This window comes from Anguilla anguilla, chromosome 10 (assembly GCF_013347855.1).
Source record: "Anguilla anguilla isolate fAngAng1 chromosome 10, fAngAng1.pri, whole genome shotgun sequence".
Taxonomy (NCBI): domain Eukaryota; kingdom Metazoa; phylum Chordata; class Actinopteri; order Anguilliformes; family Anguillidae; genus Anguilla; species Anguilla anguilla.
The window spans coordinates 29084469-29111910 of NC_049210.1; the positions used below are offsets into that span (position 1 = coordinate 29084469).

At 40.7% G+C, this 27442-nt stretch overlaps 1 protein-coding gene across 6 annotated transcripts in view; it reads left to right on the top strand.

Moving 5' to 3' along the window:
- The window catches only part of morc2 (MORC family CW-type zinc finger 2), a 109680-nt gene extending 105674 nt beyond the window's left edge, over nucleotides 1-4006 (top strand). For all 6 annotated transcript variants that reach the window (XM_035380012.1, XM_035380014.1, XM_035380011.1 and 3 more), the window contains 3 exons: nucleotides 796-889; nucleotides 2049-2237; nucleotides 2493-4006. In XM_035380012.1, coding sequence (XP_035235903.1) covers nucleotides 796-889; nucleotides 2049-2237; nucleotides 2493-2561 — 352 coding nt within the window. In that variant the 3' untranslated portion in view covers nucleotides 2562-4006. The remainder of the gene's footprint in view (nucleotides 1-795; nucleotides 890-2048; nucleotides 2238-2492) is intronic.
- Nucleotides 4007-27442: the final 23436 nt, after the last annotated feature.

Here is a 27442-nt window from a genome sequence, read left to right on the forward strand (position 1 = left end):
TATTGAATCAATTCAGGTTTACTACCTTGCTCAAGGTATGGGCAAAGCAATTTATTTTTCTCGCTTTTGTTTGTAAATATATGCATAGGATGTATAGATTAGTATTTTTATGTAATGGTAATAGTGGAAAGGAGGGTGGATGACATTAGTAAGTCAAAATAAGATTTTTTGAGCAAAAGCTATTTAAGCTGCAAACAATAGAATTTCTGATGCCAATGTTATGTGGTATTTTATTCCACACATTTTATATTTTGGCAAATTGGTTGGATTTTGTTTTTCAATGGTTGTTAATTATTTTGTGTATATTTACTATTTTTATATTTTTATTTTGTTATTTTATTTTTTGTTTCTTGCTCTAGTAGCCCCTGGAATCTATTGTGATTATGTAATTATAAATTAAGAATGACCTTCATACAAACTGTATGAAGAATGACCTTATTTGATTGTCCCAATATGCTGGAATTGCTGTATATTGAACTTTATTCTGGCTCCTGTTTGATTGTTGCAGCGCTTCAGCATGAGTTTAATCGTTGCCTCACTAGGTGATGAGCTGAAATAGCGGGTAGCATTGTTTTAGAAATGGTTTTTATGAACATTGGTGAAAGTTTCATTGAAATCATCATTTGATTTGATATGCAGATTTTTGGCAATCGTTTTTCTTTTTTTAACAGATGCATCAAAAGTATATGCTTTGTGTATGTGGATAACTTGGCGTTTTTATTGTTGAAAACATTTTTTGAGATCATGTACAGACTTATCACAGTGTTTTTTCTTTGTGTGCGTTTTTTCCTAAAGAACGTTCCTGCGTTACTTTTTTCCTCCCGATTTCCGAATCCCAAAAGATGATGTGAATACCATGACTGCAGAAGAGCTGGTGGCATTTCCAATGGTAAGCCTGGTCAGTTCAGCCTGGAACTACAGACAAGATGAAAAATCAACTCCATCTAGCACAGAGGAAATTCTCCCTTTATAATAACCAGCCAGACAAAACGAGGTATACAGATTTAAGAGAGGATTGATTTCTGCAGAAAGAGTCTGGCACTTAAAAACAAGGAGATGGGCAAACCTGGACTGAGGATATGGATATACCTTGGTTTCCTGGTTAATTTAAGGGGAGAATTATCTTGATCTGGACAGACACTAGCATTCACTTACAGTTGGAATAAATACTTCATAATGAAGAGGTTCACTATAGAACTGGCACACAGTTTTCTGGCTTTGTTCATTTCATTAGTTGAAATGTTCAAAAGAAAAATGTTTTATACAATAGCACAAATCTGTAGCTGATTATTCTGTTCAGTTGAATTTTATCTGTATAGAACTTTGTGCAGACACTGGCTATATCTCAAATCGAATAGAGCTGCCTTAGAAGGCAGTATTTTATGGTAGCATCTTCACTATTTTTGCAATTTTGCACACTTGCCCTTTGTAGGCATGTCCCAAACCAAAATCATCAAAAAACGTGTCCTTTTAAGGTGCCTTATTTCAGCTAAATTTGAGGGCTGCATTGATGTATCATTCATCAGATAAGAAATCGGAAGTTCTACTTCCGTTAAAATAATGGCGGCAGTTGTGGTTGCAGCGGAGGAGTGAGTATACAGCAAACGCGATAATTCATTGTAGCTATAATTTTAAAAAATACATTTTTTATTTAGTATATAATGTTTTATGCCTCTGTGAGCTTTCCATGAACTAGCCAGCTAACTTGCTAGTAATCAGGGTACTTTTTTGTGATGTCATCCTGCCTTCAAAGTGTGCTCAAAATTTGTTGCCTTTAGAGGTTCCTTTTCCGTTAGGATGCTACCATAATAAGACCAAGCCTGAACCCCCAAAATCCAGCAAGATAAAAATGCTTCAGTGAAAAGAAAAAACAGATGATGCACAGAAAGAAAATGCTCTGGAATTGGGAATTGTTTGCACTAGTTTTTCCTAGTTCAGGCTTTGGGTAGGTTATTAGAGTGTGCAAAGTCGTTAAACAACTCAATGATATCTCTGCTTAAGAAGCAGGTGGTGTGTGACACTGAATGATTGTTTGCATCTGCTTGCAGAAGGAGTACTTCCAGCAGTATGAACTGGGCCTACAGAGCCTGTGCAACTCCTACCAGACCCGAGCAGATGCCCGGGCTCGTGCTGTAGAGGAGAAGAGCAGCAGTGCAGAGGCTCGGCTTCGCGAGTCAGAGGAGAAACTCCAAAAGCTGCGCACCAACATTGTGGCTCTGCTGCAGAAAGTCCAAGAGGTGAGGGGTTCACTGTGTCCCTGCTCTTAACATATCACCAAAACCCAATTTTATAGTTCCAGATCACTGGCTTTTCTAATTCTTAACTCTTTACCAGGAGATAAAAACATTTTTGGAAATGTAGTGTCTTTTGCTTGAATGCTCAATTTGAGAACTGAATGCATATTCAGTAAAAACAGTGGTGTTAAGGGGTCCTTCATTAATTGAAGTTATTATTCATTAATTACGCCAATATCCCTTCCACATTTTCTGCAGGACATTGACATCAACACTGATGATGAGCTGGATGCCTACATTGAAGATCTGCTCACCAAAGGGGACTGACCTTAACTTCTGTTATGTTGGCCCAGACAGACACTGACTTACCTGTGCTACACATGGCTGGATTACTCCAGCCTTGCTAGCAAATCTTGTTCTGTTCCTGTTCAAACTTGTTCTATTTTCTGCTGGTCAAGGTGTTGTCAAGCAGCAGCTGGAAACAGTGGGTTGCTACAATGGCAGAGATGTGATGGACTCTTGTATATGGGACTTTCCTCCTGCATAATGCCCCAGTTCAATATTGTCTGCTACCATTTGAGGATTTTTGGAAATTTTAGTCTTGAGTTGATCTTGGATGTCTGTATACGAATACTGTCAGTTGCAAGAGGAATTACAGATTGGTTATGGACCAACGTAACATGAATGGAACCTGAAACAACCCAACATATTCAGAATACTATCATTCCACAGCTACGCTTCTTCGATGTGTAAGAAAAGTGTTGTATAGATCTACCGGAACAAGGTTTATAACCCTTTGAACTGTATTGCAAGGCTGCAGAGGAACTCCTCAGGCTCTTTGAGGTTTTTTCATTTTATAGTGTTTTTGATTTGTTTTTTTTGTACGAGTGAACATGCCCTTGGAATGCATGTTTTTTCCCCACATATTGTTTAGCTAAGGCTAGTGTAATTCTGGAACCATTGTTTAAACCTGGTATATCAAGCAAAGGTCACCACCGGAGCATGTAGTCTGTAGGGGACATGAATTTACATGCTGGATCATCTTATTTTTTTTGCAAATGGATTCTGTTGCTTTGTAAATGCACTTTAGTTAAACACATTATGTTTTGATGCTCTGTAATGTAGTTGTAGTTGGTGAATGTCTGAAAGGAGCAAGAAAATTGCCATTTCAAGCAGCATTGCCCATTACACTTAGGTAGATGTGAATTGAGAATCTGTTGGTTTAGTTTTCTTCTTACAGACCTGCACATCAGTTAACAATCACCAACTATGATTCCTGGGGAATGCAATTCCTGAGGGCATTATAGTTGGCATTTACAATTTAATCCTGGTCTGTTATCCAGGGTGCTTTTGCCAGTCAGGGAGAAGTGGGGGCAGGGTGTCATTAAAGGGGTCATGGTCTTCCATATGGTCTTTATTTTTTGTCCCTCACAGTGAATATTGTTCAAAATGAGTGAAATAACAAATTTAAAAAGTACAATGAATCAACCAAACATTTGGGGGCCTTCCCATAAGCTTCCCCTCAAGCCAAAGTGTTTTCTGGGCTTTATCAGTATATATTATTTTTAAAACATTTTAGTCATAATTACTGCATTAACCTCTACATTTGTTGCTTTTTTAAATCTTGGAGAAGTAATCTGGATTTTTGAATTGCCCAAAAATATGTTGGGAGTTAATTTACAGTTGAGGGGGTGTCTTTGTTCTGTGGTAATGTTTCTTTTAAGAATATTTTTAAAATATCAAAGAACTGTTTTATTAAAAGGTGTGATTTACTTTGTCTTCTGTGTTTTTTTTTTTAAATAAAGAAAGGCAAGCATGGATAAACATAGATGGAATTTTGAGAGGATGGAAGCCCCTGCACTAGTTTGTTCAATATTGAGCCTATGGGCCAGATTTCAGCTTCCTGAGCCACAGAATATAATTATAATACAATTTCAGGTATAACCAAAAAAAGAAATTTTCATTTTAATGCATTTATTGTTGGGGACAGTGCAGTTGAGACATGGTTACATGTTTAAAAACATGTAACCAACATACTGCACATGAGGTTGCTATTTGAGGCTCATGTGTAATCATTGTCCCCAGTTTGGCTTTTTGCTTTGGAAATTTTTTCCATGAAGGTACACCCATTTTCCATAGACTGTTATAAGGAATTGTTTCTGCTAGCAATAAACTCAATTTTTCTGCAATTATCACACATATCACATAACACTTCAGATACCACATTGCCTGTTATAAGTTGAGAACATGGCTTCCTGAATATGATTCGAAAAATGTATTCGTGCTAAAATACAATGACAAAAATGTGTAAAACAAAGTTGCTTTCCTTTACAAAAGGAAAATCTGAAGGACTGCTGGGAGGCTCATCCCATTAAAGCACTGTTATAGGGTTCTGTTAAGAACTGAAGATGGCTCAAAAATGTCAAATATAGCTGCAAGCAGCGATATCTGGGATCCAAGAAGCATTGTAAACATCTGGTAAACACAAGGTCTCTAGGATGGCTGACACCAACTTTACATGTATATATTCCAAATGAGATGATGGACCGTGCCATCAACTGTCTTATGCAACTGATTTTTTGTGAATTTTTGAATGTTTTTTCATGCTTGGATCTCTATAATTCTATCATATGGTTGGATTGGTCTTAGCTTTTAAGGCCTGAGGGGCGATCTAATTGTCAATGCTCATACCAAGTTTCTTAACTTGGTGGGATGTGGTTGTGGAAGTATTGCCAATTTTGTTATAAGCCACACTCACTGCAAATTAAATCGATTGTCATTTGGCCATATTTTGACATGACCACTAGAAAAGTAATCCTGCAAATCGGTGAATTTGTGGAGGAGTAACATTTTAAGTGTTTATCAGAAAATTCAAAATGGCGGAAAATCCAATTTGTTGGTCTTATGGTACCTTGAAGCAAGTTTGTTCTTTGTGAGGGGACATATCTACTGACATTGGACTCCAGCCTTCAGGTCAAATGGTGCTGGAGTTGTGACTGTTTAATAATTGCAATTTCAACATGATATAAGTGAAAAAGAAAATCACATGTTATAGCGCCACCTATTGGTGAAATTTGGTCCCCCAAAATCAGTGGCTTGTTTTGATGAATGTTGTGAAATTTCATGACAATTGGACATTGCAGTCATGTGCTGTGCTCCCTAAAGTTTGGTAATGTCCCACCCAAAAAATTAATTAGCTTGTTGCGGGGGTGCCGAATATCTGGAATCCGAACAAAAACACATTTTCAATGTCCAAAAAATGTTACTCACACATACAAAGCACTGTCTATAAGTCTTTCATTTAAGCTTGCAAAATCTAGTGCTGTCATTAAAAGTATTGATATAAAAATGAGTTACAATTTCGATGAATGTATGAAACAGCTGATGAATACTTGCACTCCAAAAAGGATACTTTAATACTTGGTTGTGAAGTTAATTTGACAAAATCTACAAGTTCTTGCATATCTGCAACTTTAAAAAATGGATTGTATAATAAATAATGAACAAAAACATTGAGGCCTATTAAATATTGAATCTTACAAACCTATCCAGACATGTTTGCCCCATTAATGTACTGTATGTTTGTACACACAAGGCCAAGTTATTGGAAATAATTTAGGAAACATTGAGTAGCATGTTGCAGGGTAGGTACAGTAGCCTAGTTAACCTCTTAGCGCACACCCCCTAGTGGTCGGCATGCCAGCATGCCTAGATTGTTCAACTCAGACATTCATTGCTCCTGCAACCAAATATGAGTTGAAAACAGAAACACTTTGTTTTAGTTTCATTAGTAGACGATACACGACAACTGTGCTGAATACGGAGTTTCGCAGCTCTGGTCCTTCATTTAACAAGCACCCCCTCCCTCCAGTCTCATCTGCAACTACACCCCCACCCATGACATAATGGCCAATATTGTCTATCTGGGCATTCATAAAAATATTCTTTCACCACTCAAAAATCGTATTCCGTCATTCCGCAACAAGATAAACCCAACAATAGCCCTAAGATATGCCAATCCAGCAGTGAAAACGCTGCTCACTGAATAACAAAATAATCAGGACAATTTTCAAAAATTATACCATGTCACTTTCAAGTCAATATCTGGAACTAAATATAGAATAAATATACATCCTTATCATTGGTTTTATGTGTAGAGATGTCCCTTTTGAGACTGTGTTGTCATATATTGTCTTGGACAATTCGTTTGTGAAATATACGCTCATTTGTGATGCCTGGGTACCTTCCAAAATAGCTGTGCGTAATACCACACGTTGTTTTCGTTGTCGTCCTTTGTAGTACAGTCTGACTTGATCGACAGTTAATCGATCCAATAGGTGACAGAATAAGCTTTCTAACGATATATATGCCTAATTTTGTTTTTGGAATAGTGTTTTATAGCTCAGCGTACCCGTAAGTTTTCTCATAATTGCATTCACTTACGCATTCACTATGTGGTAGCAGTAAAAGACGCTGCACCCAACAAAATGTAATCAATGATTTTCGTCATTTGCAGCTCTCATGTAGCTCACTGAGTGGTGCCTTTTCCTTTTAGAACTTTTTACAGGACTGATAGACCCGGGTTCAAATCCCCTCTCCAGCTGAAGCAAATCTGTAACTCATTACACTGGCTTTCTGGCTAACTAAAAATACAACTTTTAAACTATTGCTTTTGCATCTGTAAAATCTTTCCGGGAAACTCACTTATATATTTCAGAAATCCAAATAAAATACACCTACACTTTAGACAGTTTCACTTTCAGCATTTTCACTGTGTTTAACGTTAACTACCTTGCAAACAGGACAGACAGATTGTATAAGAGTACAGACGGCTGTCAAATTAAACTCTACAATTAGTGTTGCACTTAGTTAGCTTGCTAGCTAGCTAAAAATCCCTCTTTCCCTTACAAGCACACATTAAAATTTTGCACTTTTCATCTGCACTAGTTAAGTCAAATGAAAGATACAGCTTGCTGCAGCAGGTTAAATATTATGTTAAAAAATAGTAGCTACTAACTACATTTCATTTGGTTCAAGCAACATCATGACTTATCCGTGCTGTCCAGCCTTAATCACATTCTCACCACGACTATAACATTATTCTTATAAACTTATTAGCAACTAACTTCAACCAGCTAATAACAAATTCCTCAATTTTAGTAAAAAGCAGCTAGCTAACAGACTATGTAGATAGATAGATAGATAGCCAGCGACTCCGGGCCAGATCTGGGCCGTGTCCGTCCCGGCAGTGCTGACTTTAGGCCAGAACTGGTCCAAATCCGGCCCGGAGTCGTTGGCTATCTGGGTAGCTAGGGTGTTACCAATTGCTAGCTACTGACCTCTGATAAAAATCAATATCATGCTAACATCGTTAAATAACAATTAAATAACAGTTAGCTACGTTACATTACGTCCACGTTCCATGATGGCTTATTTCAATTCACTTAGCTAGGTTATAGTCTATTTGCCAGCCTATAGAGCCCTATTGTGAACCCAGAAATGTTGAGTACCCCAACGTTTTATGTTAGAAATGTACAGTATGGGTCCCCAGCATTTATAAACTGCCAGATGCTAACTTGCTTATGTTGGGCAATTTGCATAATCACCTATATGGAGACATTTCTGACATTTTCAAAATTCAAAATGGCTGTTTAAACCAGAAGTGGCCATATTTCAACTCCCGGTTGGCCAATTTTTATGAATTTTGAGGTTATATGCTTAATACACTGGACCTGCATTTCAGAATCAAGAGAGCTCAATGTCATTGGTATGAATGTCTTCAAATTTATTCTGTTCTGGTCACGTTTTTTTGCTGCGCAACATTGTGTCATTGACCTGTGTCATTGCCGCTGTGGTTACTGCTGCGGGTGGAATAACGGCCAGATGGAAAGACGGACAAAACACAGCTTTTTATATATGGATTATCGTCTCAATGCAACTAAGTTCACAGAAGCAGATATGCACTACCTACACACTGTAATTTCATTTCAATTTTTTATATATAATATCTCTATAGCCTTACTAAACCATCTCTTGGGATGGTTTAAATTGTTCGAAAGTGAAAAAGAAAACGCATACTTTGTTTTAGCGAGGTGCAGACCAGAAGGACATGCAAGTAAAACTTAAAAAGAAAGAAGGGTCGCACACTCTGTTTACTCCAATGCAGATTTTTATCGCCAAGGTTTCGGCAGCAAGCTGCCTTCGTCAGGTAGTTTAATGGTTTAAATTGTTAAAATATCATGGTAGGAGTTCTTTTGAGTAAAATCAAAAGCCAAACGTAATCCACAGTAATTAATACATCAACAGATGTTACCACAACTACCAAAAAAAGTTACCTCATCATTTGGAATGCCTAACAGTTACTCTACTCATGGATGCCTTGATGGCGGACAGTTCATGTAGGCTTATCTGTAAGTTATCTGTATCTCTCCCTCTCCAATAACAAGAATTTTCATTATACTGTTAAGTGTTGTCTTAATATAATCACTATCAAAAGTTGCAAAGTGAGTTATGCTAATATTAGCTAGCTAACAAGCTAACGATAGCTAACTAGCTAGCTAATGAGCAAACGTTAGCTTGCGATTAGCTTGTTGCTAATGTGATATAGGAAAACCTAGTGAATTCTTCTCCAGATCCATACTTAGCTTTACTATCTATCAAAAGTTGGCAAAGTGAGTTATGCTAATATTAGCTAGCTAACAAGCTAACGTTAGCTAACTAACTAGCTAGCTATCAATCAATCAATCAAAACTTTATTTCCGACTCAAGGTCCATATAAAAGACAGAACATTACATAGATAAAATTACATACCAAGGCATCACAAAAGCATCATAAAAGATCATAATTTAAAAGATATATATATATATATATAGATTAATGTCTTACATAAAGACAACTGTTCCAATGCCTCCACAGCTGTGATTGGTATCGTGTAGTACTAAACCTTATGTTAGACAGAACCAAGGTTATTTCATTTACAGAGTCATTAACCCGTCATATAAATTTATACATGACTTCTTAAGACAGCTTGGAAAGTATTGACTCCTGCAGCCACAAACATCTCACTTGCACTAAACCATCTAGGTCTCTTAAGTAATATTCTCATGGCATCATTATAAGCTACCTGAAGTCTCTGTAGGCTTGCTTTTTTGTAGTTTGACCACAAGTTTGCAGTATATAGTGGTGTACAATATGCTCTAAACGGAGACATCTTCACTCCATCTGTACACATACTAAACTTGCGTGAGAGAATTTTAGCTTGTGCATACATCATGCGGCATTGCCTATAAATATCATCTGTCATTTGTTCTGTAATAAAATGTCCATGATATTTTACCTTATTACAGACACCAAGATTATTTTCAGACAATTTGAAATCAGGGAATTTTAGACATTTGTCCTCTTTGGTTCTACAGGTCATGACAACACTTTTACTGGCATTATATTTGATATCATGTTCCACACCATATACAGAACATAGTAAAGAGCTGCTGGAGACCAGCGCTACTTGGACGAAGGACCACAAGATCATCTGCATACATAATATGGTTCATTAGAGTATTACCAATCATGCACCCAACATCACAGGCTTCCAATTGCTTGGACAGATCATCCATATATAGATTAAAAAGAATGGGGACAAGATTCCCCCTTGTCTGACACCATTGCTAACCCCCATGGGGCTGAGACACTATTACCCCATTTTACTTGCATAGTCTGGTGGGCATACTAGTAAGCCAGAATTCTCACAATGTATTTGGGCACCCCTCTTTGACTCAATTTAACAAACAACTTTCTATGATTAACACGATCAAAGGCTTTGGAAGCATCAATAAAACACATAAGAACTGATGAGTTTTGACTTCTATGACTTTTATACTTCTATAAACACTGATCTCCGATTTGTTCCCCTGCCATGTAGATCCTGATAGAAGGGCTTTGTGGCTCCAAGCTATACGAAGGGAAGACAATGGGAAGCTATGGGACCCTGCATCTCCACACACAACTTAGCTAACGCTATGTCTGATTAACAATTATAAGCTATGGCAAGATAGCTAGCTATAATTATAAATACTATCCCTGTGTTTAGATTACTGAAAGCCCATCGCTATGTTAGGCTAACACGTTAATGCTAACCTTAGCTAACTTTGATGTATCGTGATTTCAAGGTTCCAAAGTAAAAGAAATGACAGACTTCATCCTGATTACGTGCCCTCCGTTTTCCCCCACCGAAGACAGACCCTTTCTGTTTCAAGAAAACTCAGCTGTTTTCACAGTGCCAGAAAGCGAGCATCGCATGTAGTGCCAACAACCAAAAAGAGTACGAAACTCCGCAAGAAATCCAATGAGGATGGAGGAACCTCCGTTTGTGGGCAGGACAGTGGCAGCAAGCCTGTGTGCGCTCATCCGCCTTGCAGAATCAAGGTAGCTAATTGTATAAAAATTCATAGCCTCCTGTAACCTACATTATATAAAGAATAGGTTGTAGTGGGGCCTGGGTACTTTGTAGGCTACTAACAGTTACAGGTTGGGGCTCAGGGAAGGGAGTAAGAGGCATGAACATCTCCACCAACCCTGAGCAGGTCGCTGTGTGGATCCAATCTTTCAGCATCTGCTCCCATTTCTCAAAGTCATTGGATGAGATGAAGCCCAACAGACACAAAGAAGAGGGTAAAGGACGGTGGGAGTTGGACGCAGAGGACCGAGCTAAAATCCTGAGAGTGCTATGGGAAAACTCCCACCCACTCACCACAGAGACTACTAGCCTGCACGGCTCCACCATATCATAAGGTAGAGAGGTCGAACATTCTGTCTGCAATGTAATCGCAATGGGCGTTCCACACACAAACAAAATTCAGCATCTGGACTCACTTTAAGGTCATTCAACAAAGAAATATACGAAATCAAAGTAGATGCTATTAAATTGTTTCAAATGTGCACTGACAGTTCAGTTATTTTGCTAATTTGACCGTGTTTAAGAGCATTTGAGCCAGCACTTAACGCTTCGCCAAAATCAAATCCAAATCCATGACAGACAAACACACAAGAAAGACAGTATGACAATACAAAGACGTGGCTATTGCACAGACATGACAAACAGTGTTAAATTATTTTATGCATGTGTTTTTATTTAACACATAGTGTGTCCATAGGAACACATGCATGCACATGATCTTACATCAACACATGCTTTGCTCCAACACATAAATATACTTATCTATCTATTTATCTATATTTATTTATTTATTTATTTTTAATAAGCATTACAGGAACAGACAAGATGGTTGAGACCAGGAGTGAATATTGTGAGTCCAACAATGACCTTATTATAAGGGAAGAGGGCAAGATGTTGTGAGTCCAGGAATGACCTATTGTGTCCCATAGGCCATTACCTCCCCTATCCAAATATAACAGAGATGATGCAGCTTTTTCCATGCTTATAAGGTTCAGAAAGTCCTCCAACCATTTATTCAATTTAAAACAATTGGCTTTTCTAACTTTCCGATTCATAAGAATTATGCATTTTGTTGCAAGGCATGCTAATGCTACAATTTTTTGTGCAGATGTACAAGGAATGCCGCTTTAAAATTTTTAATTGAGGTCAGACGTAGATCCTCAGACTTCCATAAATTATCGTTTGGTCAACCACATGCCAGGACATCGCTGATAACCAGGCTGAGTTATGTTTTAAATACTACTAGTTTCACTTAGGCAGTGTTATTAAATAAATTCTCTCTTTTGGTGGCTTGGGCATAAAGAGTATGCCAGTAGCGCTTATTTGTACATTTAAACTTATATAGCTTTTGTGCATCAGGGACAAACGTGACGAGCAAGTGCATTAAGATTTGTTTATGGAAGATGGAGATTAACTTAGCTAATGTCTGTGGGTGTACTGTGCTCACAAGAGGTAAAGTTCCAGTTTTAACTTTTATAGTTTACACATGTAAATGGCACTCTTATGGTTGTGTATGCTTTTAATGGTATTTGTGCTGTGTAATGAGTAGGGCCTAGTTTAAAACATAGCGGCTTTTTGCCACATGCATTCTGGTACTGCATTCAAGGCAGATGCTATTAGCACCAGGTGTCAGTAGCCACAATGCTATTTGCACCCGGGTGGAATAGCCAATGTGGCTATTTACACCCGGGTGTATATAGCATGCAGAGACAAGCACCCAGGTGTCTGTAGCTAACAATGCTATTTGCACCCCGGCACACATTAGATACTGTATGTATATTTTAGAAACAGCATCAGAGTCCTGATCTGCTCCACCGCGTAAAGGACAAAGGTGAGGGGGTGTTTCCATGAGGCCGGACCAAGTCTGACAGTCTCTGCCACCCAGTAGCGGGCATCAGGGACCGCCACATGGAATCACATGAACTCCGATCCCGAGTCGTAGCGTGCTGTGCTTTAGAACCGGGACTTACAAACTTGTTAACATAACCTGTAAGTGGCTAGAGCCACAGCTTATTGGGCTTTGTGAAGCCGGGGGGTAAGGGGGCCGGGTGTAATTGCCGAATAGCTTGCCGTGTGACTATTCTGCAAATAGACACTCCGTTCTTTAAAGCATTCTTTCTGCTAGTTTTTAAAGCCAGGTGTGGCTGGAAGGTCTGAGCATAGGAGTGGGGCTATTGTGAAAGAGGTAACATTAACTCTGTTATACTCAGGTACAATGTGTTTATAACGTTTGTTGAATGGTATCATCCATTACGGTTTCTTACAATGCAATCCACATGTGAGACCGACCTCTTGAATCTTTTTAAATTTAGCACGGCTTGTTGTGACTGGTGTGGTTGAGGCCGAATCCAGCGTAATAAGCAATAACAGCTTTACTGGTAGGGCAGCTAACAAGACAATTGCAAAGAGTTTTGTTACATTCCAGGATAAAATGGAGAATTAAGTGCTGGTTTTGGAGATATACAAAATTACTATGGGAAAAACAGTGTAAGAAGTTTGTATTTATTAAGTTGAAGTATTTGTGCTGTATTTACATGTGTGGATAGTTCTGTGTGTATGTTTGTGTATTTAGCTTAATTGCACTTTGCTCTTTTTGTGTGTATTGGGGTTTCTGGAATATTTCGCTTCACCCCCTTATGTGTGCAGTGTTATCTTATCCTGGCAACTGGTAGCCCTTAATATTTATTGTAAATTGTGTGGAGTGGATGGAGTGCAGTGCCCTTTCAGGACAATGGGCGATATTTCCCTCTTTTGAGCATCATACAATATCCCCACTCTGAGCATTGGGTATTGTGGGACAAGCAAGGATTAACTAAAAATGTTTATTTTCTGAATCCAGCAGTTCCAACAGTCAATGCCCTTGTTAAAATGTTCAGCACTCTGAATACTGAACCAAGCGATATTGCGTGCTAGAACCCCTCACTTAATCTACATGAAAAATATATTTTGATTTAATTTAATAATTATATTTAAAATTAGAATTATCAATTAAATCGACAAATTCATTGATAGGTCAGTCTACACAAAACTGGTGGAATCAACTAACAACTTAGAACAAGCTGTATATCAGGTTTCAAGACTAAATAATTGAATTTAATAGGAAGCAATCAATTAGATTAGTGAATTGAAATAATACATTTTTTATTGAATGCAGGCACACTACTTCTAAATTACAAAACAGAAGACATACAAAACATTAAATAATTGATTATGAAATACCAGAAAACAGAGAGAGAGAGACAGATAAGCCAGACCTTGCCAAAGTATCACCCAATTCCAGTTTCAGTGCCACAGAATGAAAATAAACCAGCTAAAAACACACAACCAAGGAACTGCCACCAAAATAAAAAGAGAAAAAACTCTTCTCCAAGGCTCCAGAACCAAACACAACGCAACAACTTTTTCCTGTGGCTATCTTAAATACCTTACCCAGCATGGCTTGAGGATGTTTGCCCTGACTGGGTGATTCTGAGTTAAGGTGTAGGAGAGAAGGTAAGTAGGGTCGGACTACTTTATGACAAGGACTGTTAGGCATGTAGCTATGCAGGGTCTATGACCCCCGATATGTTGTCCTGTGTCATCTGGTGAGGTGAGGTGAAGTGAGACCCACAGATTGCCTAGATTAGGGTATCAGTGGATTTCAATTCAATTCAATTCAAGAACTTTATTGTCATTTTGCAAGCACAACAAAATTACAATTGCGTCAACCTCAAATGGTGCATTTGTATTGTATTTTATATGTATCATACATATTTACAAAGAATAAATAAGACAGGAATGAGATAAGAAATATAAAATATCAGCGATAAAAAGTGCAGAATATAAGCAATATAAGTACAAAATACAAGCAATGTAAAGTATGAAATACAATCGTCAGACTGAGGAGATGTCTGAGTTCAATAGTGCCACAGCTTTTGGGAAGAAGCTGTTTTTCAGTCTATTTGTGCGTGTGTGGATTGACCTGAAGCGCCTGCCTGATGGGAGGAGCTTAAACAGATGGTGTCCAGGGTGTGTAATGTCTTTTATGATGTTCTTAGCCCTCCTCACACAGCGAGTGCCTGGAAGATGTTCTAGTGACGACATAGGGGCGACATAGCTCAGGAGGTAAGACCGATTGTCTGGCAGTCGGAGGGTTGCCGGTTCAAACCCTGCCCTGGGCGTGTCGAAGTGTCCTTGAGCAAGACACTTAACCCCTAACCCCTAACTGCTCTGGCGAATGAGAGGCATCAATTGTAAAGCGCTTTGGATAAAAGCGCTATATAAATGCAGTCCATTTATATAAATGCAGTCCATTTAGTGATGGCAGCTCAATGCCCAACAATGTCCTGTTCTGTTTTCACAACACACTGGAGGGCTTTTTTGTCAGCTTTGGTTCAGTTGCTGTACCAGGCTGTCATGCAGTTTGTTAGGATGCTCTCTGTGGTGCATCTGTAAAAGTTGACAAGCAGCTTTTTGGGGAGGTTGGCTCTCCTTAGCCTCCTCAGAAAATAAAGGCGTTGTGGTGCCTTACCCACCACTGCTGAGGTGTTGTCAGCCCAGGAGAGATCCTCTGTGATGGTGACTCCCAGGAACCTGAAGTTGGGGACTCTCTCCACAACCTCTGTGTTGATATGGACAGGACTATGTGTGATCTTGGTAGTCCTAAAATCCACGATAATCTCCTTGGTCTTTTTGGTGTTTAAGACCAGGTTGTTGTTAGCGCACCACATTGTCAGGTTCTGAACCTCCTCCCTGTATGCGGCTTTGTCGTTGTCTGATATGAGCCCAATGACTGTCATATCATCCGCAAACTTAACAATAGTGTTTGAGTTGTCAGTCATGCATGAAGAATGCATAAATGAGGGGTCTCAGCACACAGCCCTGGGGGATGCCGGTGCTCAGGGTGAGGGTAGAGGATGTGTGCTTGGCCAGTCTGACAGTCTGGGGGCGGTTGATGAGGAAATCCAGTATCCAGTTGCATATGGAGGGAGTTAGTCCTAGTGCGTGGAGTTTGTCGACCAGCTTGTTCGGTATGATCGTATTAAACACCAAGCTGTAATCAACAAAGAGCATCCTGACGTAGGTGTTGTGTCTTTCCAGGTGAGAAAGACTCTATTGAGAGCCACACAGATGGGATCTGTTTACCCGGTAGGCAAACTGGTGTTAGTCTAGAGCAGCTGGGACAGTGTCTTTGATGTGGGTGAGTACCAGTCGTTCAAAGCATTTTGAAATGACAGGGGTGAGAGCGACTGGCCGATAGTCATTGGGACAGGTTACCATAGGTTTTTTTGGGAACGGGCACGATGGTGGTGGATTTGAGGCATGCGGGGACTGTGCATAAGGATAGAGAGAGCTTGAAAATGTGTGTGAATACCTCTGCTAGTTGGTCAGCACAGGCTGGAGTACATGCCCTTGGTACACCATCAGGCCCAGCTGCTTCTGTGTGTTGAGTGCTGTGGAGGGCTTCGCCACCACCTTGTGAGTCTGTGGGTCTCCAAACAGTTTAAAACTGACTGGAGGTTGGTTATTGTCTTTGTCAAACCGAACAAAGAAGTTGTTAAGTTCCTCCGCTAGGTTGGCAGTGTTAGGCTGGTGTATGCTGTGTGTTATTTTTCCTTTTGTAATCCGTGATAGACTGGATGCCTTGCCACATCCTCAGTGGGTTGGAGTTTCTGTTAGAACTGGCCGCCTGGCCAAACTGAACAATTAGGGAAGAAGGGCCTTGGTCAGGGAGGTGACCAAGAACCCTATGGCTACTCTAACAGCGCTCGAGTTTCTCTGTGGAGATGGGAGAAACTTCGAGAAGGACAACCATCTGTGTAGCACTCACCAATCCAGGCCTTTATGGTAGAGTGGCCAGACGGAAACCACTCCTCAGTAAAAGGAACATGACAGCCCGCTTGGCGTTTGCCAAAAGACACCTAAAGGACTCTCGGACTATATGAAACAAGATTCTCTGGTCTGATGAAACCAAGATTTAACTCTTTGTCCACAATGCCAAGCATCACATCAGGAGGAAACCAGGCACCGCTCATCACCTGGCCAATATCATCCCTACGATGAAGCATGGTGGTGGCAGCATCATGTTGTAGGGATGTTTTTTCAGCAACAGGAACTGGGAGACTAGTCAGGATCGAGGGAAAGATGAATGGAGCAAAGTACAGAGAAATCCTTGATGAAAACCTGCGACAGCGCTCAGGAATTCAGACTAGGGCAAAGGTTCTCCTTCTCTGCTGGTTCAAATGGTGAAGCAGCTGGCCCAGATGCAGGAGAACCAACACCAGGCTCTCCGCAGTCTGCAGGAAGCTGTGGATCGAGCCATCCTGACAGAGCTGCTGAGAGAAAGAACAACCAGTTCCACCCCGACTCCCACCCTCCTAGCCAACGTGATGTTACAGAAGATGGGCCCAGAGGACGACCCGGAGGCGTTTATTGAGTTGTTCAAAAGGACGGCCACAGCATGCAACTGGTCGGTGGATGAGTGGGCGCTGCACCTCCTACCCTTGCTTTCAGGGGAGATGCAATTAGTGGCTCGCAACCTCCCGGCCAGTGCCCTGGCCGATTACTCTACCCTCTGGGCTACCATATGGGAAAGGGTGGGACTGAAGCCCAAGGGCCACCAGAGGAAGACGCGAGAGCTGGCATTTTCCTCGACCAGTCGGCCCTTCGCTTACGCCCAGCAGCTCCTCGACTCCTACCGACGCTGGCTGCAACCAGAGTGCCGCACTCCTGAGGAAATGGTGGAGCAAATGGCACTGGAGCAGTTTGTCAGGGCATTCCCGAAACGGATTTCGGACTGGCTCTGGTGTCACCAACCTGCCTCCTTGAGTGCAGCAATAGAACTGGTGGAGAACCATCTGTCCGTCGGAGAGGACACAGGGAGAAAATCACAGAATAAACCTCCATTTCCCCTTCTTTCTCCTCCTCTTCCCATGCTACCTGTATTAATCCCCCCTCCTCTTCCCCTATTACCCTCTCCTCCCCAAGGTCCCGTTTCCCTAAACCCCCACCTCTGTCCACCCGTTCCCCAGCCCCAAATTGTAGGTATTTTCCTTCCCCGGTCATGAGTGCACCAGAAATGCTGGGGCATGGCTGTTCTCGTACGCTTGTGTACTAATGTCTGGTTCCACCCAAGGTAATCGATAGACTCACGAAGGTGGGCATTAGGTGTGTGCACGGTGATATACATTACTATCTGATCACTCGGATTGAGTTTTCCATTTAGGGAGAAAAGCATAGTGTGGTGGTTGGGGTTAGTCCCCGCACCCTCCTCCCGCTCATTCTGGGATACGATTGGCCAGGGTTCAAAAAATGGCGAGAGTAAAATTGAAAGAGGGGCCCGACAAGGGGGGTGTGTTCATTGCCCTTTTGCTGCAGCTGGGGAGGAGATGGTCACAAATGATGGTGATTCAGGGGAGGGGCCATATTGTGGGCAAAACCCGGATCTTGGTGAGGCAGAAATGTCTGACGTGGACAGTGGATGTCTGCTCTCCCGTGTGACTGACTTCTCCCTCAAACAATCTCAGAATGAAACGCTGAGTCGAGTAGCTGAGTAAGTGATTAAAGGTGATGGTAGGCTTCTCGACCAGCAGAGATTGTTATAGCAGACAAATTATATGGAGTATGTCAGGACCTGTATACTCTGGAGGAAAATACACAGCTTTTAGTACCAAAAAGCCGCCGGAAAATGGTTTTTCAGGTGGATCATAACAATCTGATGGCAGGTCACTTAGGGCAGGATAAAACACTCAATCTTGGTCCGATTTTATTGGCCGGGCATACGGGGTGACGTCCGTTGGTGTTGTGCGAAGTGCCAAGATTGCCAGAAAGTAAATCCAGCAACCATTCCAGAAGCTCTGTTGCAACCTCTTCCTTTAATAGAGGTCCCCTTCAAAAGACTTGGCATAGACCTTGTCGGACCATTAGAACAAAGTGCCAGTGGTTATTGTTTTGTGCTAGTCCTAGTGGATTAAGCAACACGATACCCAGAGGCAGTACCCCTTCGCAATATATCGGTGAAGACTATTGCGGAAGCGCTATTTCACTTTTTCTCCCGAGTGGGAATCCCAAAATAGATTCTCATGGACGAGGGCACGTCATTCATGTAACAAACACTAAAAGAAATGTACAAACTGTTGGATGTTAAGTCTATTAGAACCAGCGTTTACCACCCTCAAACTGATGGGTTGGTGGAGCAGTTTAATAGAATTTTGAAGACAATGATTTGTAAGTTCACCAGCACTGATATTCGAAATTGGGATAAATTAATTGACCCCGTTATTTGCTGTGACAGAGGTTCCCCAAGCCTCTACGGGGTTTTCCCCATTTGAGCTATTGTACAGGCGAAGGCCCTGTGGCATTTTGGACCTGTTAAAAGAAACCTTGGAGGAGGGTCCAAGCGAAAGTAAAAATGAAATTCAATACGTACTGGACCTGCGAGCAAAGCTACACTCACTAGGACAAATTGCACGCGAACATTTGCTCCAGGCGCAGGAACGGCAGAGACGGCAATATAACAGGGGAGTTCAATTGCAAATATTTAAAGCGGGAGACAAAGTCCTAGTTTTACTCCCATCATCAGCATCGAAATTACTCACCCAGTGGCAAGGACCTTTTGAGGTCACACGGCGAATTGGGAATATAGACTATGAGGTTATTCCTTCTGACAGGGGTAGAGAACATCAGATCTACCATCTCAATTTGTTAAAACTGTGGAGAGAGGTATACCCTGCTTTGCTTGCTACAACGGAAGTCAGGTCAGATGAGCTGAGACCGGAAATTCCTAATTTGGGAAAAACCTGTCCGGTTCCAGTTGACAGCTATCTGACTCCAGAGCAGCAAACAGAGATAGCTTGGTTGCAGCAAGAATTTTCTGATTTGTTTTCACCCCTACCAGGAAGAACTTACCTTATAGAACACCACATACATACTCTCCCGGGCACTGTGCTTAGTAGTCGCCCGTATCAACTGCCTAAACATAAAAATAAATTAGTTCAGGAGGAATTGGGCAAAATGCTAGAGATGGGAGTGATTGAGGAATCTCACAGTGATTGGTGTAGCCCCATCGTGCTTGTTCCCAAGCAGGGGCGTGTCTACGGGTGGGCTGGGGTGGGCATTGCCCACCCAGAGATAAGCCTTGCCCACCCAGAGGAATCATCTACCCATCCAATGAAAACTCTGAAAAAATCAGTTATAGCTATTTTTTAGCGTCCATAGTTTTCTGTAATTTTGTCATTGGTCATCAAAAAATGCCCTGCTTTCCTATTGGCTATTTTGAAGGTGTGGGTGTGCTTAGTCAGTGCTGCTTCTTTACATTATCGCCAAACCACGCCACTTCTTCGCACATGCGGTACAGACATGGTTAAGTGAACTGCAAAACCTGTTTGTAGCTAGCTGCTATCAGCAATCCAATTAAAACTGTTAATACCTTTTTTCTTTCTTGTTTATTATTATTATTGTTATATACTTTTCTCTGATTCTTATATATTAGTAGTCTTGTATTGTTTCACAGTTGAGTCTGCACGTTTTGCAAGCTGCGTGTTTCTTTTAAGTTACCAGCTCACTTGGTGGCTGGTTTAGTGATTAGCCAGCATTTTTGTATAGCCATTTCCGTGGATAAAATCGCATTTATAATTGTTATTTTCTGTTAAAAAACATTTAATTCATATTCAGGGAGATAGCTAACTACTTGCAAGTTAGATGACACTTGTAGCCCTTTACTAATACCATCGCACCATTTCAGGCTGGAAAATAACCCGTTAAACCAGAGAAATTGCCGCAGAATGCAGCAGGGCTGGGAGCGTCGGCATAGGAACGGACGCCGCAACGAAACTTCAAGCATGTCACAACGGGTACAACAGCTGTTTTAGAATGTCATTGCTTCGTTTCTGCAGCTCGGATCAAAATCGGCGTGACAGTACCAAATGGGACATTTGCATTGGCGTAGGAACCGGGTGGGACGTGTCCCCCTCAATGTTTGTAAAGAATCGAATTGTCCCCCCCAACCATAACTGATCCCTCTCTCATGTAAAGCTTTCATAAAATAAAGGCTGCAACAACAATAAAAGATCACTTCAAAATTATGCGGAAAGGTCTGTAACGCCTGTAAACATAACATGAATTATTGACTCCCCTCTTCACACAGTAGCAATGGTTTACCCCTATGGTCACGAAAAGTTTGAGCTTACGAAAGCACTAATGGGATATGTAGTCAACAATTAGAGATGGTTGCTCAAGCCGATCGGACTTCACTTCCCATAACCCTTATAGAAATAAAATTGGTAGGAAGAAATTGCTTCCGATTTTGCTTGTGTCGAAAGTTCTGCGACGGAAACAGCGATAGATTTACCCACTAGCATCTGTCCAAAATGTAAACAAGCCAGGCAGTTTTCACGGTGGGGAAAACTTTTATAACAACATCAGTTAAAGTCAGCGGTTGAAAAGAACGGTAACGGTAATATATTTGTAATGTTACCTATCAATATGCCAGCTAACACCAATGTTAGCTATCAAGTTGTCAATGAATGAACTATGATATCTGATAGTATGATAAGTAGCTAGCTAGTTAATAGCTGTCGGTACACTGTCTGAATATGATGTTCACTTCACTTAGAAAACTACCTGGCGATAGCTGCACTCGGTTGCTAAGCAGGGAATTAACTTGACTCCCCGTGTTGCAGTGTTAGCATTTTAGCCAATGTTTTGTGTAAAGTTATGGACACGTCTTGTAAAATTACAAGTTTGTTTTAGCTACCGATATCTCTTTTTAACATTAGCTCCCCCTCAATATTTAGAACATGTGCATTTGTCCCCCTGAATTTTGTGTTTTCCTTTACATTTCCACCATAAATTGATGCAGAAAAGGTACAAATTGGTGCATAAAAATTCACCAGAATGCAGGAAATGAAGTGTTTGACACTCAAAATTTCCTGGGGGAGGACCGCCAGACCCCCGCTTAATGTGTTGTCCCCCCCCCCCCCCCCCCCAATGTTCAAACAAAACCTACGCCTACTGGACATTAGTTTAGTCTTACAGAGTTTAATAATTTTTTTCTTTTTCACGGGGTAATGGCCCTGGACCCCCATACAAAAAGTGGATACTGTAATTATAATCATTTTGTCCCCTCCTTCCTCAAAATTAAACTACGGCCTTGTAGTACCCTATACGTACCCTATAGGAAAAGCAACATTTTTGTTGTTGCCCACCCAAATAATCCACATGCTCACCCAAAGATGGCATCCTAGTAACACCTCTGTTCCCAAGCCATATGGGTCTGTTGGTTTCTGCGTGGATTACCGAAAGGTAAATGCAGTTTCGAAATTTGATGCCTATCCGATGCCTCGGGTGGACGATCTGCTGGATCGGTTGGGCACTGCTCTTTTTTTTCAACACTGGATTTAACCAAGGGCTACTGGCAGATTCCCTTATCTCCAGGAGCAAAAGAAAGTCGTTTGGATTACACCAAATTGTCACCCTCCCGTTTGGTTTGCATGGGGCACCCGCTACCTTCCAGCGGCTGATGGACCGGCTTTTAAGACCGCATGCTGCATATACCGCGGCTTACTTAGATGACATGATCATTGACAGTAATGATTGGCCGAGGCATATGCAGCAATTGGAGCTGTCCTAAAGACGTTGCGGAGGGCGGGACTCATGACAAACCCTGGGAAGTGTGCAATTGGGCAGAAGGAGGTATGGTATTTGGGGTTCCTCTTGGGGTGGGGACGAGACAGCCCATTGGTGGATAAAACTGCTGCAATAGCTGCTTGTCCCTAGCCTAAGTCTTAAAAAACAAGTGAGGTCGTTCTTGGGATTAATTAGCTAATTATTACCGTTGATTCATTCCAGACTTTTCGAGCCTCACGGGTCCCTTGACCAACCTCACTCGAAAAGGAGCTCCTGATCTGGTCCAGTGGGCGGAGAAATGCCAGGCGGAGTTTTTGAAAATAAAATTGTGATTGTGTGGCGGTCCTCTGTTAATTAGCCCTGACTTTGATAAATCTTCCCTCCTGCAGACCGATGCCTCGGATAGAGGAGTGGGGCGGTCTTGTCCCAGGAGGTGGAGGAGTGACTGGTACTCTACATCAGCTAGCTCAGCCCCAGGGAGAGTCGGTACAGTACCATTGAAAAGGCATGTCTCGCTATAAAGTGGGCTGTGCTGACTCTCAGGTACTACCTCCTGGGTCGATCTTTCTTCAGGTACTGTAAAGTATGCCATATAAAAATGTGTATTTAACACATAAGGAATTTGCACTCACCTGAGTAGTTCTCTGACTAGAAACATTTTTGTTCTTAAATAATTTTTGGAGGGCTACTTTTTCTGCTACATGAGTGAATTTTCTAAACGTAATATCTACTTGAGTACATTTTCTTAACGTAACAATACTTCTAAATCTACTACTCCTAAATCTAGGCATGTGGAAGGTGATGGAAACTTCAAATGGAGAAATAGGACCGGTGAGGTAGTGCCTGGAGGTGGAGTTACATAGCCAGTAGTGGGTATAATTCAATGTTAAGCATCACCACAATTTCTTATAGTAGTTCTATTGTTCATGGTACAAGATGGAAAAAAGCACTCCGACTACCGTTACCTCAGTTGCACCTTTGATATAGCCACTGTTATCTAGAAATTATTTAAAGAGGATTGTGATAGAAAAAGGGTAGACCTATAGGTAAAGAGTCTGTGGCCCCATCTCTGATATTTCACCATGTCTAACATAGCGTTTTAACTTGAATTTGCATAATAAAATTAAGCTTAAACACAAGCTTACATTTTCTGAACCTCTGCGATATAGTGGTGTAAGTAGACTACTTAACAATTAGCTAGCTGAATGCAGCTGAAATCTTCTATGGAAAGCAACCTCACAGCGATCTTATTTGATTAGTAGGCAGTGTTGTGCTTCACTCTGGGGGAGCTTATTTCGCTCTTACAAGTAGTTTCCAGCCCTAACCACTGCAAAGAGAGCCAACTTTTTTTGTTGATGTCAGTGACACCTTCTGACGTCTACAACGGCGACCACAACATTTATTTAGCCTTTTTGTATAGCTATTTCCGTGGATAAAATCACATGTATTATCACTATTTTCTGTTAAAAACATTTAATTCATATCTAGGGAGATAGCAAACTACTTGCAAGTTAGATCACAAGTGTAGCCGTTTACTAATAGCCTACGATCGCATTTCAGGCTGGCAAATAACCCGTTAAAACCAGGGAAATTGCTGAGAATATTTTTTTCGCCACAGAATGCATCAAGCTGGCGTTCGGCATAGCAACGGACGCTGTAACAATGGCATTTTAGAATGTCATTACGGCCCGGATCAAATGTGTTGTGACAGATCCCCACCCCAATGGCCAAAGTAGTGTGAAGCTAGCGACAGTAAGGACTTTCGCGCGGGTCTGAAAATTTCAAAATAAAAGTCCCACGATAAAACCACTGTTACCATCAGCAAAATGAAATTAACTGAGGAAAAATCAGACTGCAGTTGTCCTAAAATATGACCTATTCGTTTTCTATTTGTACAATATTAAAACAACTTTGATTTTAAACACAGACATTGTAAAACTATTCACAACACTAATACTAATTACAAACAAATCTGTCTTCCTTTTTTATATTTTTTTCCCTACATTTTTAAAAATGACAATGCAAAATTTTAAATGGAGAATTAAAGATAAAATACACCCATTAATTTTAATTACTATTGCCATATCCAATACAACATTACATCAATACATGAGTTTAACTGAATAGTAAGGGAAGAATTTGTGTAATTTAAAATGCATTACTTCAACATTCTGTGCTACCTTGTAACATCAACTATGCAACTTAAAACAAATAAATATGAAAATGTGGCTGGATATTGCACTAGAATGGCAAGGAGAATAGGACAGTATTAACATTTTTTTGTAAAGGTGAAAACATCACACACAGAATATCATGGCTGGGGTCTAAGCATGCAGTACATAGGCAAATTTCATTCAATTAAATCCCAATTGCTTTCTGATAGCATAACATATATAATGAGCTGCTGCCTCCCCTGGACATGTCTCAATGGTATGGGGGTGTTTTGAATACCTTGGACCCTCCAGTCTTCAGATATGGTGTCACTTATATCAAATAAGCGTCATAGAAAATGTGGCTGGGGTTTGAACATGCAGTACATAGGCGAATTTCATTTAATTAAACGAAATTCTCCTATGTACTGCATGTTCAACCCCAGCCACATTTTCTATGACGCGTATTTGATATAAGTGACACCATATCTGAAGACTGGAGGGTCCAAGGTTTTCAAAACACCCCCATATCATTGAGACAACATGTCCAGGGGAGGTAGCAGAGCCTGATGTACACGATCCATTGACCTATACTAGCAGTAGAGAGGAATACACTGTTTAGTTGAACCACATTTTCTAGCACATTTTCTATCATGTTTATTTGATATCTTTGTCATCATATCAATTTAGTGAAGGGCTGTATGCAGTAAATGTCCATTGTTAATTCAAGTCTTAACAGATAACTTTTGGTCTGACTCTGGAATGTGGGTCCAAATGTTATCTATTTCGAGTTGAATTACCACTGGACATTTTATTGTGTACTAACAAACCCATGCCACATATCCTATAACAATTAGCCAGTAAGCTATCATCTAGAGTTGTTAGAACACCTCAGTGGTAACATGACCTATTAATTATGACAGATATGCTGGAATCAGTTTTATATTCTCCTAAAAAAAGCAAGATCATGGTATTTCATATTTAGACTTACTGCACTTCCAAGAATCAATCATGGCAGAAATATAAAAAGAGCTTTATAAAAATACACTGCCTTTTTAATTGGCATTATATTTATAACGAAGAAGTATTTTTACGTGTCAAAACGTCGCTAGTTTAGAAAATAAACTTTGAGATACGCGTTTCTCGCTTTCGTGCAGGCAGACTTTTATTTTGAACGATTTCCGACGTCTCACTGTCGCTCACGGTCGCTCATTTCACGGTACTAATGGCCAACCCTCAGACAGCGAAGGCAACACGCTATAACATAGCCCATGGTTGCGCACGGTCAGTCGTGGAGCACACAGTAAGCATGCAGGGCTCCAGACTAACTTTTTACATTGGTTGCAGTGGTGCGCCTAACTTTTTCATTTACGTGCACCAGCACATAATTTAGGCGCACCCATACACATTGGTAATTTCTTAAAATAATAATCTCGAAGATTTTCATTAAAATAAATGTCTGTTAAGTCACTATCTATCGCCAGATTAGGTAAAACACTGGTGATAAAGCGTATTATTATATTAATTTATGATTAAAGAACTGGGTGTCTGTGGCGACATTCCCGGGAAAAAATCACAAGCGGGCGCATAGTTAGTGACGTGTTTTCCATCACCCATCAGTGGTTGGTCCGACAGAGAGGGTAGGCGGAGCTAACGCAACAGGCTCGCTCTTCAACTCACTTGTGTGTGAGCGGCGTATTGTTTTTTCCGGTGTCTGCCAGCGTAACACTAACAGAGAAGGAGGGGGGCTATGGAACCCTAAAAAGTTTAAGTGTAGCATGAGAGGTCATATTATTTGTTGATGTAGATTTCGTATTACATTTGATGACAATGTAACGTTACTAAATTACATAGCTATTTGCACAGCTAACGCTAGCTACCGGACCATGTCAAGAAAGGCAACATTAGTTTACACAACGTTGCGCACAGTATCCATCTCTCATATCAGGTAACGTTGAGTTAGCTAGCTAGCTAATGTAAATAACACAATCTAATGTCAGCTAACAATTATAAAAAACGTTAGCTAACGCTACCGACTGGTACCGACCTCGCAAACCGTTTTTCGAATGCAATGCTACCTTGTTGCAACGTTGCAGTGTAGCTAACTAAAGGCCAGTTCAGATCAATGATTCACAACGAGACTGGATGCAACTTGTAAAATTCCAAGACGTCTGATTGTAAATGTTCTAAAACTGCACTAGGCGATTTGACAAGGTGGGTCTTTTGAGACCCCAGGCAACGGCTTCAGACTCTCTGCAACTAACCAGTTCACACGGCTGCAATTTTCTCTGCAACATTCTAAAACCATTTCATCTCGTTGCGAAGCATTGATCTGAACTGGCCTTAACGTTACCATTATTTCATTGCCATCAAGTTCATAATGATCGGAATAAAGCCGGGGTATAGGTGGAGCAGAGCTGGGTCTGATTTCTGTGTGAAGATGTCAAGCCGGAGAAAACTAAATAAAAGAATACGGCAGTATGGATTAGCGTTGTCATTATTTTATTACGCTTCCTCATATGTTCCTTAAGCCTTGATGCCCTTTTTGATGAAATCTCCTTTGTTTTTGTTTTATTCTTCTTGTTCTGATTGCTAATTTAACACCCAGCTCAGCTTTATCCTCGAACAGTTTAGCTAGCAAAACCAGAAACACCAAGGGTAACATTTTGCAAGGCAGTTTAAAAAATATCACGCAACAATCATTCACGAAAAAGACCGTTTATTGTGCAGGAGATACATAATTGCACGAGCCACAGCGAATCCCGCGAATTCTTCTCGGCAGTGTAAAATTGTGCGTACCGGACAAAAGGTGGATAAAGAACGTTTGTGGAAATTGATCATCACTAATTCTACCCCTGGTCTGCTACAGAATTTTAACCCGGCTCAGCAGTGTAAGGACAGCTTAAGTTAGCTTAATGTTAGACAATGAATAAGTATGTACATAACGTTACTTTTATAACAACCATTTTTTATTCAGTAAATAGTCAGTGTTATAGTT